The sequence below is a fragment of the Hippoglossus stenolepis genome, chromosome 4 (assembly GCF_022539355.2).
Source record: "Hippoglossus stenolepis isolate QCI-W04-F060 chromosome 4, HSTE1.2, whole genome shotgun sequence".
NCBI classification, from domain to species: domain Eukaryota; kingdom Metazoa; phylum Chordata; class Actinopteri; order Pleuronectiformes; family Pleuronectidae; genus Hippoglossus; species Hippoglossus stenolepis.
This window is the reverse complement of record NC_061486.1, coordinates 4,978,067-4,999,727: the sequence shown is the minus strand read 5'-3', so window position 1 is coordinate 4,999,727 and position 21,661 is coordinate 4,978,067. Positions and strand designations below refer to the sequence as shown.

The 21,661-nt window shown below is 42.6% G+C and overlaps 1 protein-coding gene across 3 annotated transcripts in view; it reads left to right on the top strand.

Moving 5' to 3' along the window:
• fndc3a (fibronectin type III domain containing 3A) overlaps nucleotides 1-19,856 on the top strand; it is a 45,461-nt gene extending 25,605 nt beyond the window's left edge. For all 3 annotated transcript variants that reach the window (XM_035153763.2, XM_035153764.2, XM_035153761.2), the window contains 22 exons: nucleotides 37-271; nucleotides 496-795; nucleotides 1,689-1,747; nucleotides 3,150-3,316; nucleotides 3,409-3,468; nucleotides 3,559-3,697; nucleotides 4,401-4,454; nucleotides 4,543-4,667; nucleotides 4,861-5,035; nucleotides 6,047-6,133; nucleotides 8,249-8,387; nucleotides 8,908-8,976; nucleotides 9,074-9,192; nucleotides 10,131-10,236; nucleotides 10,434-10,609; nucleotides 10,770-10,883; nucleotides 11,041-11,190; nucleotides 12,232-12,581; nucleotides 13,757-13,969; nucleotides 14,724-14,890; nucleotides 16,004-16,128; nucleotides 17,234-19,856. In XM_035153763.2, the coding sequence (XP_035009654.1) occupies nucleotides 37-271; nucleotides 496-795; nucleotides 1,689-1,747; nucleotides 3,150-3,316; nucleotides 3,409-3,468; nucleotides 3,559-3,697; nucleotides 4,401-4,454; nucleotides 4,543-4,667; nucleotides 4,861-5,035; nucleotides 6,047-6,133; nucleotides 8,249-8,387; nucleotides 8,908-8,976; nucleotides 9,074-9,192; nucleotides 10,131-10,236; nucleotides 10,434-10,609; nucleotides 10,770-10,883; nucleotides 11,041-11,190; nucleotides 12,232-12,581; nucleotides 13,757-13,969; nucleotides 14,724-14,890; nucleotides 16,004-16,128; nucleotides 17,234-17,557 (3,453 nt within the window). In that variant the 3' untranslated portion in view covers nucleotides 17,558-19,856. The remainder of the gene's footprint in view (nucleotides 1-36; nucleotides 272-495; nucleotides 796-1,688; nucleotides 1,748-3,149; nucleotides 3,317-3,408; nucleotides 3,469-3,558; nucleotides 3,698-4,400; nucleotides 4,455-4,542; nucleotides 4,668-4,860; nucleotides 5,036-6,046; nucleotides 6,134-8,248; nucleotides 8,388-8,907; nucleotides 8,977-9,073; nucleotides 9,193-10,130; nucleotides 10,237-10,433; nucleotides 10,610-10,769; nucleotides 10,884-11,040; nucleotides 11,191-12,231; nucleotides 12,582-13,756; nucleotides 13,970-14,723; nucleotides 14,891-16,003; nucleotides 16,129-17,233) is intronic.
• The last annotated feature ends 1,805 nt before the right edge of the window (nucleotides 19,857-21,661 follow it).

Sequence of the window (21,661 nt, the reverse complement as noted above, 5' to 3'; positions counted from 1 at the left end):
TTCTGCATCCTGTGCTCTTTGCCTGTTCCCTCTTAGATCATAGAAGAGAACGGAGTGCGGCGGGTTCTGGTTTTACCTCAGCAGCCAGAGTTCCACCCAGGGGGGCACTCCCCTCTTCACCACCCTCCACCTCCACCCCACGCCCACCTGCCTGCCTTCATCCCGCATCCTGCCATGATGCCCCCACCACCCCACCTGTACACAGGCATGGGCGACATGAGTTCTCAATACAACTCCCAGTACCATCCAGCTCATATCTACTCAGAGCAGGGTGAGTTGGAACCGGCAGTGATTGGACTGTATCGTCCTATTAAGATGTATTTTATTTGTTCTCACCACCTCATTTGCAAGACTTCAGTTTCTCAATAATAGTGACTTTACCTCACTATTGGCCTGTTTTATTTGTGTGTCCATTTTCAGGTTCTTGCTCTGGCTTTTTTCTGCTTCTGTTTGTGTCCGTACAAACTCACAAGTCTTGTCATTTTGTTCCTCCAGTCTCTGCAGATTCTCACTCCCAACATGGACGCCAGCCGTTTGTTCACAGAGACGACAGAACTAGCAAAACATACGAGCGTCTGCAGAAGAAACTGAAGGACCGTCAGGGATGTGGAGGAGGAGGGCAGGTGAAGGACAGCCCTCCCCTTTCGCCGCAGAAGTCTTGCAATAGCCCTCCCACGGCGGACATTCACAATGGCGTTGGAGGGAAAGGGCTGGACGTGGAGCAGGAGCAGCTCAGTCATGCAGTGGCCAGCCCTGACAAGGCGGCAGGCAGAGGAAAAAATGGCGAGTCGGGAGGTAAGGATGTTTTAAAGGGTGGAGGTTTGTGAAAATTCATAGTTTGGGTTGACACAGAATTGCCTCATTAACTGCAGCAGCCGGTGGCAGCAAAGGATCAGCAACACGGCCAACATTATTCTTGATTACAAGAACTCTGACTGCTCATTAATCACAGAATTTAACACTGCTTCCTGGCGACACCAGTGCATAATTAAGGAATTACTGTCAATTTTGAGAGTGGGGGGGATATTTCACCTCATGACCTCATGAAGATGGCAGAAATTTAAGGAGGAAAAATTGTGTAAAATGTAAAGTGAAAAACATACCACCATGAACCCTAACTGTCTTTCTTACTTTTGATAATTCCTAAAGAAGGTAGATGAAGTTTCAGTAAAATGAAACACAAATCAAAAAACAATTATCTGTGACTTCAACCCTCTTATTGTCACATCATTCTTTTAGTCACAATTCATTGGAATCAGGTCCGTTGAGGTTGGTGGTAACAGAGAACTTCTTACCACAACTTTTTTCAAAAAGTATTTGTAACGACGGATTTAGAAAGAAATTTCTAATCTTCATTTAAGAGCAACTGACATTTGTCATTGCACTACAGGTTCATTGAAATACTGTATTCTCACATGTACCACCAGATAACATTTTGGATAGATGGTGCAAAGTAACACCAGTTACCACACTACATGTGTACAGGTGTTAAAGTAACGCAACGGCTTTTAAAGTGCTCACAATATAAAGCAGATATAATTATAACCAAAGACTAAGTCAGTATTATCTATAGCTGACGTGGCTTGTCACATGTCTGAAGTATTTCTTTTCAAAATGATTAATTTTGTCTTCATTTCATAAACAGGGTTTTATTTGCTGTCAACATTTCTGTTTGTTTCTCTTCTCAGAGCTGGACAAGGAAGCCCAGGCCCTGCAGGCACTGCTCAGCACCATCAGTAAACCAGTGGTTAGTATTCAATTCGCCTTCTTTCATCTAATTAATGTAATTTGCATGATTTTATGTGACTATTAGTGCTGCGTTCATGAAAACTTGTAATGATGCAAATGTAGTGCATCATTAAACATTCTATTAACATCCATGATGAATTCTTGCTGACAACCTGCTAATGGAGTCAGTCCTGCTGACTAGCATCCATGTGGGAATTCCTATTCCCAAATTTGCCTCTAAACAACTGTGCTGGCAGTTACTAAAAGGTCTGAGCTTTGCTTAGAAAGAAGCACTGACTTTTAACTGAGCACATTCTAAGCTGTCACATCTGCTTTGTGCTTTGCGGCACGTAGACCACTATTTGTTTATTCCCAAAATACAATATAAGAATATACATAAATGCAAAAGATAGTTCCTTCTTTAAAATAACCATTGAAACACCTTTTCAAATAGTTTTGAAGGACACATATTATGCTTATATTTCGGTTCCTAATTTTACTTTGTGTTGTTACTTGAAAAGGTGTACATTCTCCGATGGTTAGAAAACTATGCATTATGCAAATGTGGGGCATCGTGATGTCACAATTACCAGGAAGTATCGACCATCGAAACATATGTGCCACATTAAAGGAAAGAAATACTGAAAAAGAAGATGTCTCCTTTAATGGCAGCAGCCGTGTACATAAATGAAATTGCTGTTTCACCAGCCGCCGAGTGGGAAGCAGTACAATTGGAAATAGAATATCCTTGACCTAATATAAGATGGATTTGTCACACACAGTCAGGAAGGTCAGACCACCTTGTAAAACTAGAAAAACAAGTCTATTGAAGACTTGATGGTTACGGTTAAGGGTGGACGTCTAATACACGGAAGGTTCTGCTTCAATGGAAAGTCATTCTCTCTGCCACGTTGGTTTGTTAAAGGTCTTACAATTGAACTGTAGGAAGTGAAGTCGTAAGGCCCTCTTTACCAGGGCAGCACCTTCTTCCCTCTCCCTAGGGCAGAGGGGAGGAGGAGGTGCAGACTTGACCTGATTGAGTTCTTCCACATATGAATCCCCCCTGCAGCGTAGCTCAGGCTATTTTTAAACCTCCTCAAAACAGAATAAAAAATCCTAGGATTGCTCAGCACAACCCCACCAAGTGCGCAAAACTCTAGAAGTTGCATCAGCTGGAATATTTTGATCCTCTGTTATTTGCAAGCAGTTGGATTTTTGTGATATTTTTAGATATTTAAAAATAAGAATTAGAAACCTGAAACATTAATATTGACCTGACATGGCCCTTTGGGTTTAGTGTAGGAAAAGTGTGGCAGATTTTGCAGCTGGAGGAATACGATCTTTCTTTCCATGACTTGGTTTGATAGACACACAGTCTAAGTGTTACATAGACTTGATAATGATCCACTTTTACATGATAGGTGTCAGACATCCAGGCCAGAGGAGTGGTAGTGAGCTGGAGTGCGCCCTCCAGGCCAGAGAGCGACAGCAGCAGTGCGGAGGACGACTGCAGCCCTCCGGAGGCCCTCAGCTACGAAGTCTCCATCTCGTTTAGCGGCAAAGATGGGAAATACAAGAGCATGTATTGGTGAGCACAAGCAGTAGGATGAGCACAAGCGGTAGGATGCCATGAAGTTCAACACCAACTTAAAGATGTTTCTGTTTCTTCTTCCAATGCAGTGGGGAAGAAATAAGTGCAACTTTAGAAGACCTTCGACCAGCTACAGACTATCACGTCAGGTTGGCCTCGCCCTCCAGCTGCCTTGGTTTTAACTACAGTGTTAATTCACAGAGGAACATTTTGCAACTACCTTCTTCTCCTTCCCTCAGGGTGCAGGCCATGTGCAACTGTTTACAGGGAAGCCCGTCGGAGGCTGTGAGCTTCACCACTTCAAGCTGTGAGCCGGAACCTCCCAATCCTCCCAGGAAGGCCAGTGGGACCAAGAACACACTCGTTCTCCAGTGGAAGGTAAAAACAGGGGGGACATGATAAATGGATTCAGGACTTTTATTCAGGCATTTATTTGACATCAAAGTACCGTTTTACTAAGAGTAAAAAACATGAAGTAGGTTTACAAGATGTACTTTACACAGTAAAGTGCATATCTTCATCGAGGCCCAACAGCCCTCTTTATGAAACCACATTTGAATTTACTAGATCGCGATTTTTGATTTGGATCGGCATCAATTGGCAGTCATTGTTACCAGTCCCCCAAATATGTCTGGGTTTTTTTTAGTTTTTTTTTAATCAAGGTCCCTGAATTTCCTGGGAAAACCACAAAAACGGCCCAAATCTCGCAATAAAAAAAAAAAAGCCCATTTCCCATCCTTCCACCCACCAAGTTTCAGTTTCCGAAGTTTTTGCTTTAATCATGCTGACAAACAAATCAACCAACCAACCAACCAACCAACCAACAAACAAACCATAACCACCTTGGCGGAGATAAATATCCCCTTCCTTGACAACTGTTGCTAAGATCCCCGTCAGTTTGGCTCCATTTAAGTCACAAAGTTGCAAGCAGTAAAGTGAAAGTGGTTTCACAGAGATGAGTCGCAGTTATAGGAAATATTTAGCATCAGATTTTGAAATAAGACTTCTTACAAGACGTTTCACTCTGAATGCATGTTGTTTGTATATTTATCTGATCCACCTGTTCACGGTTTATGTTCAGGCTCCATGTGACAATGGTTCCAAAATCCAAAACTACATTCTTCAATGGGATGAGGTAATTTTCTTTATTTATCACGAAAAAAAACATAGAACGAAACTCTTTTTTTCTATTTCGAGTTAAACTAAAGACTTTCTCTCTGAAGGGGAAGGGCACTGGGATTTATGAACAGTGCTACTATGGACCTCAGAAGCAGTACAGAGTGACCAAGCTTTCACCGGCTTCCAGATACTCTTTCTGCCTCGCAGCCAAAAACGACATGGGAGGAAGGTAGGCGCCCCCCCCCGCTACTAGTTTACTCCCTGGATCCCCCATTTTGTCCATTTTTCTGTTACCGTTCCTTCCATTCGTTGTCTCCATCTGTGTGTGTGTCTCTCTCTCACTCTGTCTCTCCTGTCTCTTTTCTCCCATTCTCTCCCATCCTCTGTCTCTCGCTCTCTCTCTCTCTCTCTGCCGTCCCCAGCGAGTTCAGTGAAGTGGTGGACCTGTTCACTTCATGCAGTGTGCCATTGCCACCCTTCCCTCCAGAGCTGGAGAAGGCGGGGGTGACCTGGCTGTGTCTGAAGTGGCAGAGACCCACCAGCTCGCCAAAGGAGGATGACATCTACTATATATTGGAGATGGAGGAGGAAGGCTCGGTATGTCTTGCATAGTTTGTTTCTTACAAGTTTAAAAAAACGGATTGAAATGCACAAATGACTTGGCAACATCTGCAAAATACTAAACGTATTGTTTCCGCTCTGTGTAAAGTGCTTTCTGCAGTTGAAGAGTCATTACTGTTTAGAGGCTGGAACTGCCAAGTGTTTCTCTTTGATTGTCTGACTGCATTAAATATTTACAGCATTAACAAAGTACACTTACAGTTTTCACAATTATAATCAAAGAATGATCAAAATCAATGTCCCTGGTTCATGCATCCTCTCACAGCTTCTTAGTTTATTAATTTCAACCCAGCCAAATGAAGAAAATCTAACTCGCCTCTTATGCCGCGTTACATTCAACCTCGCAGCTCGGAATTTCCGACCCTGAGTCAGAAGTTGCAACTGGAAGTCCCCTCAAGTCGGATTTTCAACTCGAAAAGTCAGAGGAAACTCACCACCCTGACTTCAAAAACCAAGATGGCCCCTCCATATATCAACAGTAGTGAAAGCTGTAGTTTTTACAGTTTATTAGCACTTATGTCATTAAATATGTTGATCACATAGTACTGTCCAATTACTGTCTGTGGACGTTGTACTACGGTGTTAGTATGTGTAAAATGCAGCGTAATGCTTTATTATGAACTGTTTTTGCTAACAATTGCTCGCTGGCTAATGTAAACATTGTTCCTGTGCAACTGGAGCGCCATCAACTCAGGTTAATGTGACGTCATGCCACGGGCCGGGCTCCGAGGTGTAATGGAACGTCGCATTATTTCTTGCGATACTTTCACAGTTTCCTCTTAAAGTTACATGTCATTTATACCTACTGTCACCTCTACCTGCAGATATAGGGCCTCCCAGGGAAATCACCAAAAAAAGGCTCCTCTATCCCCTGTAGCTGTTTGTCTCCAGCAGACCACTTTGTTTTCTGTGCTACAATGGTTGTCTTGTAAGTCATTGCTCACCTGGTTGTTTTCTTTCTCCCACTGTCGTTTGTCTGTGTCCCAGGGATATGGCTTCCAGCCAAGCTACGACGGCGACGAGCTATCCTGCACCGTCAGGAGTCTCCACAGGAGCACCAAGTACAAGTTTAGGGTAAGAAAACAGCGCCGTGATGTTTTGCAGTCAAAGCTGTTGATCCACGGCTTTAATTTGAACCGCAGTTTAGTGTGTATGGGCAGGGGGGACAGGCTTCAGCCAGGGAGAGTGCAGACGCCCACAGTGGCCCTATGACTCATCCATGTGCAGGATTGTGTCAACAGGGTGGGGGGCAACTGACAGGAAGGGTCAGTATTAAACATCTAAACATTTTTTGGGATTGATTTATAGTTCTTTGTCTTTTTTTTTTACAACATATCTTTTTTAACACTGCTTATATTAGATATAAAAATCAGCTGGTTTTGACAGCTTTTGCTCGTTCCCTTGGTTTTTGAATAACTCATAGAATCTGCTCCGGGCAGATTTGTAAAAGGTGTCGAAAATCTTAAATTTCTCATTGTAAAAGCTGCAGGTTTTCTGTGCAATGTGTCGGCAACGTGTCTCAGAATGAGACGTTTCGCTTCTCGCTCACAACACATGAATGAAGAGTGTGTTAATGAATTTAAGGGCTGAGGCAAATTTTTGAAGAGGACCAAACCGACTCAAATGTGATTCCAACACTGCTGGGATTAGTGGTTCAATCCCCATTCGGGCCATTCATGCTAAATACATATGCAGCCATAATTCTCTAAGGCTCTTAAGATAAATGTATCTTGAGGTTTTCAGCTCTGCCTGCGGCTGGCAGCCCCACAGGGCATTCAGACTGAGCGTGAGCCAACTTGTTCAAACCAGGGCTGGGGCCTGTAATATAATTATGTATAACAACTTAAAAAAACATAAACATTATTGCCTTTTAAATGATTTGGCTCGTAACGTTCACAGTTTTTCTTATTGTTAGCAAAGCCCATGGAAAGACCAGAACAAACAGTCAATTTATATAATTTCCGAGTGTGTAGCTCCTGTGCCAAATGTCGCTGTTGTCCAAAAACATTTCAATATTTTCAATGAGGCACTCTGTCGCACTGGGTGATTTTGTTCCAGTGAAAACCACCGCTGTATTTTGATCTCACATATACCATCCTACTTCTGCAAGTACTCAGCTGTGTGTATTAATGTACAGAAAAATACTGCCCAACATACTTAATTTACTACTAGAAATTAAACTATACATCGATTAGTCCCAAAAATAAAACCAGTAACTGATTTTCATGTTGTGTTGTGATCAGTGTACATTTGTAATCCTATTTTTAGATCAACTCTCTTTAGCAAGAAGAACCAACAGGCTTGAGAGTGAGTGATACAGGGAAGTTAGAAAGTTGTGTCACAGTTTAATTCATTGTTGGTTTTGGGCTTTTTATGGGACTTGTTGACAATAATAAAGATGAAGAAAGAATATAAACATTTAAACTAACTCATATAAATTCAGTTTCATTACATTGCTCATGTAATCTCACTATAATGAGTGGAATCTCTGTCTGTACATATGTAATTCACCTATCTCGAAAAACGTTCATCCCATTCACTTCAAACCTGGTAGGTATGTTGCTTAGAGCCCAATGTAAAGACTGAGAATTAGAAGGCTTTACTCACATAGCCAGAAAAACCCACACCACAGCATTCTCAGACAATACTCACAGAAAGTTATTGTTACCCAAACAAACCACCATATGCCCAAATGAAAGGTTCATTAGTCACCCTCGAGACTCTCCCCCTCTCCCGCTTTCACTCTCTCCCTCATGTCCAATTATCCAGCTGTGCAGTGTGAGCAGAGGCTGGGTGCTGTGCACGTTTGTCTTGGTACAGTATGGATATGAGCTGCACTCAGCAGGCCCACAGAGATTTTCACATAACTGCAGATGTGCCGTGCTGAAATGCAAATGCCACTAAAGCTTATTGCCTCATTTTTTCAATTGCAGTGCTTGTGGTGCAGAAACTGTTTTGTTGAAACGACCCTGTAGATTTAAGGAGCTGAATCTTTCTGATGATGTGGTATTTTTCCGAGGCCATTTTAGATGTTACACTCACTCTGTGTCTCAGATCCCTTCATTACCCTTCTCTGAGTCTAGTCAGTGCTTGTTATCAGGAAACATAATGACCTTTATGCACTCACTATGCACTGACTGACATCAGTGATATGACTTCTCACTGCCTGTATTAATGTACTTTCTCCAGGTGGCGGCATACAACTCAGAAGGGAAGAGCAACCCCAGCCAGGTGGTTGAGTTCATCACGAACCCAGACAGACCCAGTGGTCCCTGCAGGCCTGTCATCAGAGGAAGAGTCCTGCCCAACAGTTTCAAGATGGCCTGGGGTGAGCGTTTTACTTATCATGTGTCCTTTCTTATATAAAGACACTCAAGTCTTACATGGCGAGGCACAGTTACGCTCACAGTTCTCATTGAGCTCTGCCTGATCAGAGATAATTCTACTGGAGACGGATGACGTTCCTTGTAGTCGGTATAAAAGATGAAGTGACAGTCTCTGTCATTCAGACGTCAGCATGAGTTCTTCCTTCTCACTGGACACACGCGTCACTCACTGCCTCCAGTTTTCTGAAGGGGGGGAAAAGTAATGTTTGCAGATCATTGGAAAAACAGTGCTTCATCTACAGTTATATTTTCCCTTTTGTTTATGATTTGGGGGAATTATTGGGAATTCTGCTACCTCGAAGGCACTCAAGCACATTTTTGCTGGAAATAATCGATTTTCGAGTTGATGTCCAGACATAGCGAAAACTCAGCTTACTCTTATTCAGAGGCTTTACCTAGGTGAGGGATTTGGTTAATGCAGTTTTAAAAAAAATGTTTGTATTTGTTTGTTTTGAAATTCAGAGCCACCAAAAGAAAATGGTGGAGCAGAAGTCACTAAATTCGTTGTGGAGCTGTCTGAGGGCTTAAGTGGTGAGTTCTACATTTAAAAAATGAAATATTCAAATTATGTTTTGCACTTTGAAAACATTGAAATAATTGCAATTTATTTGAAATGTTTTGCACTCAGGCATGTCATGGGAGCTGGTGTACTCGGGCCCAGCGATGGAGCACGTGTGTGAGGGTTTGAAGCCGGGCTGCTCCTACCAGACGCGAGTTTACTGCATGAGCGAGGGGGGGCAGAGCCCGGTGAGTCACTCAGCATCAGCACACGTGCACAGACACAGCCGCACACATGGGTCTTGTGTCTCGCCACAGGAATTCAAAAAGGTTGCTGATCAGTACATTGATCACAAATCAGCCATTTTTATTTAAAAAATGAATCTACATCCTCTCCTAACACTCTCCTAATATTGGTTACCACAGCCCACTAAACAATGTAGTACCCCTGATTATTGTTTACTGTTTTTCTGTTGGCTTCCTTATTGCTGATGCATTTCTTGGCTGTTAAATACACTGCAGTTGCTAAGCCAGGAAGCTCTGAATCTCACCACGTCACATCCCGTGGTTGATCTGATCAATTTTACATGAGTCAAGATATGCTTCTCTATTTATGGTGAGTTTTAATAGGAAATTGTCATTCTCACAGTCTCCTATGTTGGGAGATGAGACAGTGCTTCCTGGTGTGCAAGTACAAGGCAAAGCCCTCTCATCGATTAACCCTCCTTGCATGTGTCAGAGGATGTTTTTCTTAATTAGTTCAGTTCACAGACCCTTTTCATTAATTTCTTCATCAGCTGTTAGTGCATGCATTTATTCATGATGGGGCCTCTAAAGAAACATGACTCACGGTGGCGAGCTCCTGCCTTTCCGTGCAGCACAATGTGACATAACACTCACATGTTTGCCTTTTGTCACAGTAGTTCAGTTTGCAAAAAAAAAGAAACCCCAGAAAATCTGCCTAACTTTACCCACGGCTCTGTAAGGAACACAGAACGCACCTCTGAACGCTGCGTTCACATTTGCCTCCTCGCTCGTGTGCTTTAGCCTGAATCCGATAAGCTGGTGAAAATGACAATATGTACGCATCGACTTTGTGTTGTGCAAGAGATAAAGACGCAGGATGTGCGATTGTTGATTTTTTTTTTTCTCTTGGTCCTAATTGGTGTGTTGTCTTCCCTTGCAAGCTGTCGGAGACCCTGCAGGTCCAGACTCCCGCAGTGCCCCCAGGGCCCTGCCAGCCCCCTCGGCTGGTGGGCAAGCCCAAAGCCAGGGAGGTGCAACTGCGCTGGGGTGAGTCATTCCTCTCCAACTCAAATCTGTGTGGGATGTAGCTTCTGTTGATGCATTTATTTGTCTAGCAAATAACTTCAAAGCTGCAAGCTTTGAAGTTATTTGCAGTTTGTAAGATTATCTTTGTAAATTTACTGTATCTGACAGCACTTTTAAAGGATATAGATTTATAACCACTGGTTTCACAAATTTTCCAGGCGCCCCTCAGGTAGACGGAGGCAGCCCAGTGTCCTGCTACAGTGTGGAAGTGAGTGGGCTGCAGTCTGAGGACAGCAGGGAGGTTTACCAGGGTCCAGAGCTGGACTGCTCTGTGGGAGGATTAATGCCTGGAAAAACCTACAGCTTCCGGCTCAAGGCAGCGAATAAAGCTGGGGTGAGAACGTCTGTCAAAGCTGATCTATCAATAACAGGAAGAGGGTTTTTTTTTTTTCTGATTCATGCTTTCAACCCTCTCTCACTAAATTTGATTTGAAACGTCTAATATTAGATTCTTCAGCTGTATGAAAATGTTATTCCTTCTCTCGTGTGGATAGTTCGGACCTCTCTCAGAGCGCTGTGAAGTCACAACCGGCCCCGGGGCGCCGGAGCCGTGTCGAACTCCCTCCACCACATGCAAGTCCCCCAGCTGTGTTGTCGTGACCTGGGAGGTAAAACCAACTCCATTCCACTGTTTCCCCCTCAGATGCACACAAATTATCATTTCACATAAATCATTCTGAGAACCATATCGGTTACATTATTAAAAAGACATCACAGTCTCCTCTGTAAGTGCTGATGTGTAATTTGTCTGATTTTGTCTTTGAGGCTCCTTCATGCAACGGAGCAGCGGTGACAGAGTTTCGCCTGGAGTGGGGGGCTGCTGAAGGAAGCATGCAGGTGTCCTACAGTGGACCGGGGCTCGGCCATGAAATGAAGGGGCTGCTGCCTGCAACCAACTACTTCTGCCGGGTGCAGGTGAGCAATAACAAATGCTTGATTTGTCCTGTGAAGCTTCTTCATTAAACATTAAGATCATTAAAATCTCATCTTACAAACCCTGTTTGAGTAATTTCAGTTTAAATATTGAGTGAGAACGTATTAAGAATTCAGGGGCATTCAATAGAATACAGGAATTTCCAGAATAAGGTCACTAATTCAACAAAATAATTTCCTGTGTGGGTCTGTGGAAACTAATCTGATCAGATGAGCGAGTTTGTTCCTCTCACAGGTTTGAGATCATTTTAACAACATCAGTATAAAATATGGAAATTCACACCTCCCTTTTAAATGGAGGAAGTTGAATACAGTATATTTAACTTCAATTTCTGAAACGTCACACTACTGATGCTTTCAGTTTTGTTTTCGCCGCTTTGATCAGCTATGTTCAAGCAAAGATCAGCCGGTCAAAGGAGGGGGAGGTATTAAAAGATTTTGTCTTTTTGAAAGTGTAGATACCCTGTGCAATGAATTTTTTTGATCTCATCATGATGAATACACTGAGTTAAACCACATCTCAGTTGTGCTGTTGCACTGAATGAATTTCTCAACGGTCACCAATGAATCCAGCACTTGTCTACTAGAGGAGACGTTAGAGGCTGGCATTAAAACCTCGTCTTTGTCCTTCGGGTCTGGTGCAGGCTGAAATTTCAGACCATGCTGTTCTTTCTCTCGCAGCCTCTTTTGTGGTTCAACGGGGGATGAAGGAAGGAACAGTGGCTGCTTATGAGCCCTCACACACTGTGGTTTCCCTCCTCACACACAGGCCTCAGTACAGGCAGTGCCATCCCTAAATATTACACTTTAGTCAGGCTATAGATCCAGACTTTCATTGTAGAAGTTGTTTAAAAACATAACATAATCCTTTTAGAAATTTAAAACCTTACACCTGTTGAATCTTACCAGCTGTTTACATTGGCACTCCACCTTGTGGTCAAATATGGGTGTTACACGTGTTGTTTCACATGACACGTATGAGTTGGCGTTGACTCGGGTGTTGTTGATGTTGTTGTTGTGCAGGCTGTGAACGTGGCCGGTGTGGGGCCCTTCAGCGAGGCAGTGCTGTGCCAGACCCCCTGCTCTGTGCCTGCTGCCGTCAGCAACATCTACGCGCTGAAGGAGTCCGATCTGCAGAGGTACGAGACCCCGGTGGATGCAGATGAAGACGAGGAAGAGGAGGAAAGCGATTCCCGGCCGCCGCCGCCGCTCTACTCGCCGTCCACCTGCCTGGGCATTTCCTGGGACAGCCCATGTGACCACGGCTCTGAGATCACCTCCTACCTGATTGACCTCGGAGAGCGCCAGCCCGTCTCCATCGGCCCCGTCAGCAAACACATCATTCAGCATCTGCAGCCGGACACCAGCTACAGGTAGAAACTTCCTCCTCGTCGTAAGGTCAAAGGGTTACGAAATTTGTACCACGCAACATGTCAACTTTCAGACGTCAACAAGAGCGAACAGATAAGAAACCTTTAGAGCATAACATGTGATACAAATCAAATTACACACACAATTTTAATTCTGGGCATAAAAGAGGAAAACCAAATATGATTCAATACATTTGTAAAGTCTGGTTTATCCAGGACAGGCAACATTTAGACTAAACTAGACTTTGGACTTTACCTCCTTTACCATCAAAGCCGAAATGAAAGCGGCTTGTTTTTGATTCATGATTATAAAAGAGGTTTATTTTTATGGGGAAATTACACTCGTGCATCGTTGCATGAAATAAAATCCCGTTCGACAATTTATTTATCTCAAAAGTCATCGGCACAGGATGTACAATTACATGCTGTTTGTCTCAAGCCCACACAGCTCTGTGGCAGAATCACGGTGAAGTCTGACGGTGACGTGTTCTCCGTTGACTTGGCCCCACACATTTGATTTGTACTGAAACACAGAGGTTGAATTAAAGTGCCGACTTTTAGCTCTCAGGAGACGCAGAGTCAAAACAATATCAAATGTCCCTCACAGACTGTGCATTAACAGAGGCTGAACGTAAACACCTGTCAGTGAGATGAAATACTGTTGATACCATGATGACAGGCACTGCAGGGTTTCAGCTCAGGTCGGCTCAGGCTACATTCATATCAAGGCTAATTTTAAAAACAGTTTTAAAACGATCTCTGTCCAGACGAGTGTTTTAGCTCCTTATCAAAAATTATCTCCATGATCCATACTAACACGCTGAAAACCTACATCACGTTTCGATGTTAACAGGAAGCAGATTGTCTTGGTTGCTAAGTAGCAGAAAATATTATAAACGAGGAACAGCAGTGGTGAAAAGTACGATTTGGGATTTAATTTTCTTTGACTGACAACAAGGTGAAACTGTTACCGACAGGAAGTGTGGGCATCGCTTTGCATTCTCCTCTGGTAGTCGAGTTGTGGCTGATAAGGGCCAATCAAGGAGTGAATGTGGGTAACTGCAGGTTAATGCACCAGAAAACTACTGAAGAGTGTCGAGGCTTAAACACAGCAACAGGGATGCATTAATGTGGATGTAGCCTCTGACGTTGACATCTCTTCTCTTCTTCCTCCTCAGGATCCGAATCCAGGCCCTGAACAGCCTGGGAGCCGGCCCCTTTAGTCACACCTTCAAGCTGAAGACCAAGCCCCTGCCCCCGCAGCCGCCCCGCCTGGAGTGCACTGCCTTCAGCCACCAGACCCTCAGGCTCAAGTGGGGCGATGGCCCAGCCAAAGCCGCCACCTCAGACGCCCTCCAGTATCAGCTGCAGAGTGGAGACAAGAGCGGCAGGTCGGTGCCCCTCCATACTGATAAACCTCAAGATAACTGTATTAAGGGTCCTGATCATACCTGATTATTAAGATTAAGATGTTTCCTAGGTGATATGATTATAACGTCTAGGTTACGGCTGAGTTGTGATCGGATCTCACTTCTTTGCTCTAAAAGCAAATAAACACTTATCATTTACGTTTGCGAGGATCAGATGTTGCTTGTTTGCTCACGTTGTTAACAAGCAGGAGGCAGCAATGCAATTTTCTGTATTTCGTCTGTGTCAACACAGACTCAGTCTATTTCTTGGTGTGTTCCAGGAAAAACCAAATCACGTTAGATGTTTGACTCACTCGTGAAATTCTATATCGCCGTTGCTTTTTCAAAAATGTTCAGACATGGTGAACAAAGCAGAATAATTATGCACTCCCGCTGACGGAGAGGACGCCATTTAACGGCGGCGCATGTTAGTGGTTCAGTTGCACGTTCATGTGCTGAAAGGACTGTGAATGTAGTCTGACCGATTGGATGTTTTACTTCAAGCTGTCCACTGGTGACCTGATCACACAGGAGGTGTTAGTACCAGGTGTGATCAGGGCAGAGCAGGGTGGGGCACGTGGACCATAACGCACCAGAAAGAGCTTTATAAGGAGAACTGATGATTTACTGTATATTTCCTGGCAGAGGAGTTGCTCCTCTTGTTTGCCTTTTGTCATCTTTACCCTTTTGCTCATTAAATTCTCTCTCTCCCTCTCTCTCTCTCTCCCTCCCTCAGATTTATATCCTTGTATAAAGGACCCCTCCACACACACAAAGTCCAGAGGCTTAATGAGTCTACCTCTTATATGTTCCGCATCCAGGCCTTTAATGAGGCGGGCGAAGGGCCCTTCTCCAATGTTTACACATTCACCACCCCACGCTCTCCTCCAGCTCCTGTCAAAGGTACAGAGACACACTTCTCTCTCTCTTTTTATATCTGTCTTTCTTTCGCTCTTTTTTTTATATCCTTTCTTTCTCTCTCTCTCTCCCTCTCTTCTCTCTTACCTTTCCTCTCTCCCTCTTTTCCCTCTCTCTGACCTTTATTTCTTTATTCACTCTTTCTCTTTTCTCTCTCTCATTTGTCTTTCTCTTTTATTACTTATCCACTCTTTCTTTCTCTCACTCTTTCTTTCTCTCACTATTTCTTTATATACTTTTTCTCCCTTTTACTCTTTCTTCTTTTTTACTCTTTCTTTCTTGATTCTCTCTCTCTCTCTCTCTCTCTCTCTCTCTCTCTCTCTCTCTCTCTCTCTCTCTCTCTCTCTCTCTCAGCGCTTGTTTCCTCAACAAACTTTTCTCAAGGTTTCTAACCTCTGGTAATTGATTTGTGTTTGATTAAGACTCGTGTGGAAGAGATTCACGTGTCGAGTCGTTTCTGCAGTTTCTCTTTTGATCCCTGATTGGCTCTTATGTGCCAGTTTGTCAGTGTTACTCAACAATTGGTCTCCACTCAGTGAAGTGGACTCTCAACTGTTTGAATGCAGACCAATTTGAACATCGGGTCTAAAGCTTAATATCAATATGATACAAAGGATGAAACCCCGCACACACACACACACAATCGTGTATCATGACCTCACCAGTTCAGTACAACCACGTATTTTTTATTGTTTTACTTAAAATGCCACCTACCTAAAGAAGAGCATGACTCACACTGACGACTCTGTGCTCATGGCGAAAAAGTTAGATGTTGCATGTCTGAAATTCACTCTTAGTTCAGCTGAGTCACTTCACATATCAAAGCAAGTTCTTTTGTATTAAAACAAACACTTTCTTTAGCAGCAACCATTTTTTAAAAATATCTCAAAGCTTTGATTCAAACAGAAACTTGAGAAAATGTGCGTGTTAAAACGCTTCAAGAGAATCCTTTGAAATTTGGCACAAATGTTCACTGAGACTGATTCGATTTCAGTGGTCAAAGGTCTGATCTGATTGTTATAGTGTAATTTATTTTAGTTCTTGTTGATTTTAAGTCTAAGTTTTATTCATATTTATTTTCTCATGCTCTCCCTCCAGCCCCTAAAGTGGAGCGTCTCGATGACAACTCCTGTGAGGTCACATGGGAGGCCCTACCGCCCATGAAGGGGGACCCCATCACCTACACCTTGCAGTCCATGATGGGAAACTCTGAGTTCAAACAGGTACTGGCGTCGTCGTGTGAAGGTTCTTCGTGTTCTGTGTCCTTCCCTTGTTACCTGTGGGTGACCCCCCATTCATCACGGTGGCCTTTTGTCGCAGACCAGGATGCAGATGGTACCGGGGGTCTTAACGTTTTCACTGTGTGGCACTGCAGCGTCCTGCATCAGTCACTGCTGGCTTTAAATTGCCCATTATGCAAACGTCATTGATCCTCGAGGTTTCCCAGGTGTCGAGCCCCTGCCTGCACATCCATCGCTCTGTGGCCTCCACCACGTTAATGTGGAATAATGGCTACTGCCGGTTTATGCTAATCTCACCACATGATACATGGCAATCGAATCAGGGAGGTGAAATATGTGGCTGCCATTCAGCGCAAGTTTGTTTCCATGGTTATTATCAGTCCGAATATATATTCTAAAAGGTTTGTACCCTCCTCCGGTTGCCTGTGGTTTTTATCCTGCCAAATTATAAACAAGAAACGAGGAGACTGTTATTTTTTTTCATTTACACCCACTTTTATAATTCACATGAAAAGTTGGTTCACTCAGAAAATGGAAAATCAAAAAAGTGTCACTCTAGCAACCGAACAAATCAAGGCTCTCCAAAAACTCGTGGGTGTGTCGGCTGGGTGAAGAGCGGAGGCAGATGGTTTCCAAACTTCTGCCAACAAACTAAATAACTCTAACAAAAATAAATCTGAAAATAGTTGGAGCTAAAAGAGGAAGACAAACTGTTCATCCATTATTCCTGACACGGAGCTAAAAGGTGACACGAGAGGAAGTTTGTCACTTTCAGAGTTCAGTACATGGTCAATACAAACAACTTCATTTCACTGATATGAGTCAGGTTCAGTTTATCAAGATTCTTTCAAGAATTATCTCAGTGAACAGGAGGATTATATGGAAGGAAAATAGAGCCTGACGGATTTTATGATCAGCCAACATGAGCCTTTCAAAGACAAATCGGTTTGCTGATATAAAAACTTTTATTTCTACAGAATAAACAATTCAGAAAAGTTGTGCTCTTATGTTTACATTTAAGTTCAAATGTATGTTTCCTCTCCTTGTCTCCTCACGTCTTCTCTTCGTCTCCTCTTCGTCTCCTCAGGCCTACAAAGGCTCCGCCACATCCTTCCACGTGCAGAACATGCAGCCCAGCAGCGACTACCGTTTCCGGGTGTGTGCTATCAGGCAGTGCCAGGACGCCCCTGAGCTGAACGGCTCCTACAGCCCCACAGTGACCCTCTCCCCTCAGCGGAACGAAGTGGCGGTGGGCGGCGGCGCGACCGGCTCGGGATCCAGAGCCGGCACCGAGTCCAACCGAGCCAGACGGAGCCTGACGGACGAGCAGTGCGCTTTCCTCCTCCTCATGGTTTTCGCCGTCATCGCCATCCTCATCGCTTTTGTCATCCAGTACTTTGTCATTAAATGAGCGGTTTTGCGCCACCCAGCTGCAGGGTTATAGCTTTTTTCTTCCCCCCCCCCCCTCCCGGTCTCTATTGTTTTGTATCCTTCATTTTATACGTATTTGTTTTCCGTCGTCGACAGAGTAATCGCATTACTCACTGTGGTGTGTGTGGGGAGAGGAAGGGCCGGTGAGTGACAGCTGAACAGCAGATATGAGTCAAGGATGTAACACCTTATTTGGCCCCTGCGATATCGTCCTGACACTCCTGCCTTCGTCAGCCCCGCCCCCGACTTTGTGTGATATCTGTCGTTCAGTTCTGATTTCTGTTGAATTACGATAAGCTTCCTGTGCGTAAGGAACTCCGAAAAGAGCAGGGAAATGGTTTATTTTGGGGGAGAGGGTCAAGGGGGGAAGGGGGCGCTTCGACTCATGTACTTGTTGATTACAGTATATATAGTCATTATTTATATTTCCATTTATGTGTCCAGTATGAAACTGTTTTTTTGATAGGTGTGTTCCTAAGATAGTACGTAGGTGTGTCATTAGCCTATCTGCTATTTGATCCTGGGACCTGGTGGGCCAGTGTTTGCACAGTGAAGGTGTGTGTGTCCAGATGTGTGTATTGTTTGTAGTTCGTGCCACCGAGGTACACGGCTGGGAAGCTCCAGGGCCAGATGAAGGGACTCGAGCCCCTGCTGGAGTTTAAGGGGATCTAGTGAGAGAAGAACCGCAAACGAAAAAAATCTCGCTCACGTTCATTTAGCACTTTCCATCCTTTTAGATGTTCAGAATGTTTAAGGATGCAAAAATGACTGGAGAAATGTTAGTATATTTTTGTACAGTGAAGACGCAAAGGACCTGTAAGTTTGAGGAAAAACAAATGCTCGGTATAAAGTTTAGAAAAACCAACAAAAACCAAACTAACAGTGAATTCTAATTATTTTTACTATCATATAGTTATACTGTAGCTTGTTTTTACAATCATGCAGCTGCTTTACTCCAAAATATTGTTGTTCAGCACAAAAAATGTATGCTTAACTGTATGTTTTCTTTTATTTTGTTCTTTTGTTTTTTTTTTCCCCCCCAGTAATTGATTTTGCACCTTAGTGGAAGAAAAACCTCGACTGACAGCGTCTTGGTCTTGTGATGCATTTTATAGAACACACTTTGAGATTGTCCGAGCCCTACTTGTGTTTTGGGTGTTTTAAAAGTTGTACTACCACATTATTATGTCACTGAAACAGCTGATCTGTCTCAGCCAAAAAAATAATAATCAATTAAATTTAAAACTATAAAAAATGTAAAAAAAATTATTAATTGAAATAAGTATGAACCAGTTGTTTCAGAGGCCTTAATTGGAGAGGGAAAAAAATCTCGGGAGAATTTCTTTATTTCTCTTAAGTTTTCAATGTTTTTCTTTTAGTGTTAGAAAACACTAAGCTGTGTTTTATTTCCTTTAATTTTTTGCATCATTTATTTGACGTTAGTAAACCTACGTAATTGTGCGAGATATTGAAAGTAGTTATATGTATAACCTATGATTTGGTTTTGATTTTGTCTTTTTTGTTTTTTGTCAGGTCATACATTTGTGAAGTATATTTTTTTATAATATTGAAGTAATATAAGTTAATACTCTCCAGAGAAAATAATAAATCCTGAGTACTCATGAATCATGGAACGCAAATGGCAGATACAAAAATATCATGTACTTCCTGTGAATCAAAAAATTTGCCTTTCTCTCTCTGTGTGTTTAAGTATTCGTAACAGATTGCTAACGCGGAGCTCTCACTGGTAATCTGGCTGTAGGGGTCTAGTGTCGTTTGGTCTCGGTGGCAGATTCCTGCCGCGGAGCACCGTTTAAAAAAAAAAAAAGAAAAATGAAATACAGGTACCTTGCAAAACGTCTTGGATAATTACATGATTTGGTCTTTGAGACATTCTGCAAATGTCTTCTCTTTGTCATTTAAAGAAGTCAAATTCCTATTTTTGATAGCGATTGCAACGTGTGCCATTTTAACACCTCTTCACCCGGGGGCTCACCACCTCTGGCTGGGGGGCGGGGGGGTCAACAAAATGCTACAAAAATGAGTAAAATATGCACAAAAATAGACCATTTTTATGTAATTTTAATGTTTGCAGTTACCTCATACACCGTACATTCCAAAATGAGAAATTTGTTATACTATACATACTACCAGACATATCACTTTAAAATGTTCGTTATGGGAAAAATGTATAATCATAGGTATGTATCTAAAGTGTATCTGTATAGCCATGATATCTACAAAGGATCCATGCACAATAAAAGATTTATAATTCTTAATCGTTTGGGTATTTGTGTGTGTCTGGTTATAACATGGTTCTAATGGCACTGTACAAGGACAACGTGGTTCCAAAGAACAGTTCAATATCCTGCTGTAAATCAGTGGGAGAGACATTAATCTGCACATATACACATTTCAGACCTTTTTCCAACTTTTACTGAATAAACTTAAAAAGAAAAACTAACTAGAAGGTGGTTAGTGGCTGTAGTATTAACAGACTAAAACACTCAGAACTGAGGTTTTAGGTTTTTATTCCACTGCTCATCAGAATCAATCACAGGGAATAATGGTTGACAGCATGTGCAGCTGTAGTAGAAGAAGTACACAATATAAAACCACACAAAAACAAGTGAATGTTAGTCTAGATAAAACTACGTCTATATGATGGACTGGTAGTAATCTGGTCTAACGTTGGAACAGTCCAACGCTGCTGTTCTGTGTGTGGGGTCCAGGTATTACTCAGGTTGTGGGGACCTTACATCTGTTTACACACTCACAGTATGGGGACTTGTTTTCATAATGGGGACAAAAAACAAGTCCCCATAACTTAACCTTACATTTACAGGTGAAGACATATTCTAAGGTTAGGTTAAGTTATAGGTTTAGGTTAGGGGTTAGGTGAGGTTTTAGATAAAGGGTTTGGTTTAGGTTTAGCTAACGTTTAGATTGGGTTTAGGTCAGGGTTAGGTTAAGGATTGGGTTTAGGTTAAGGGTTTAGTTTATGTTTAGGCTGGGTTTGGTTTAGCTTAGGGTTTGGTTAATGAAAAGGTTTGGGTTGAGGTTGGGTTAGGCATGTAGTAACTGTGGTTAAGGTGAGAGTAAGTCTCCAGGAAATCAATGTAAGTGATGCTGTCGTACAAAAAGACAAACACGCCTGAGTGGTGTAAGAGCCATGATGGACGAGGGGGAAAGTGGACCTGCTGGTCTCAAACACAAAGAGCAGAACAAACAAGCTCTCCTGGTGGCTGACAGCAGTAAACAGAGGAGGGACGATCCTGTGGCCCCGTCAGGTCCGAGCACTGCATCCGGCCGCGGGTCAGCTCAGAGTAAACACACAGACTCGCCCTGATGTCAGCGTGACTCCTGTAAAGGTTCATTCAGATCTAATGGAGCTGGTGATTCTGAACCAACAGAGCACAGCAGTCGTTCAGCAGGTCGACCAGGCCTCCAGATGAATGCTGGTCTGGACCCAACCTGAAAACCTGTCGATCTGGATCCGATCAGGAAGGGAAGAATTAAAAACCTCTACTCACGATGCTTTAGTCAGGGAGCGACCACATGTTTCCATTTTTTATTTTGATCTACTTCTATATGTTAAGTCAAGAACTTTGTGCTCTGACTCACAATAAGTCCCAATAGTTTAGTTTAGTCTAACTTGCATAGTTTAGATGAGCTTATTTTAACTTATCTTAGTTTATTTTAGTTGAGCTTATTTTACTTGTCTAAGATTAGTTTAGTTTAGCTTATTTTATCTTATCGTTGTTTGGTTTAGTTTAGTTCAGCTTTTTCTAAGCTTAGTATAGTTTTATCCTTAGTTATATTTAGTTTTGTATAGCTTTGCGTGGCTTATTTTATTTTAGCTAATCTTAGTTTAACCTATCATAGTTTAGCTTGGTTTGATTTAGATTAGCTTGGTTTACCTCAGCTTGGTTTAGCTAAGTTTAGCTTGATTTAGTTTAGTTTGGATTAGTTGAGTTTATCTTAGTTTATCTTAGTTTATTTTAGCAATAAAATAATACTTAAACATATTCCATGAATGAAAATGAACAAAACCCCATAAACCTTAAACATTAGATTAAATGTT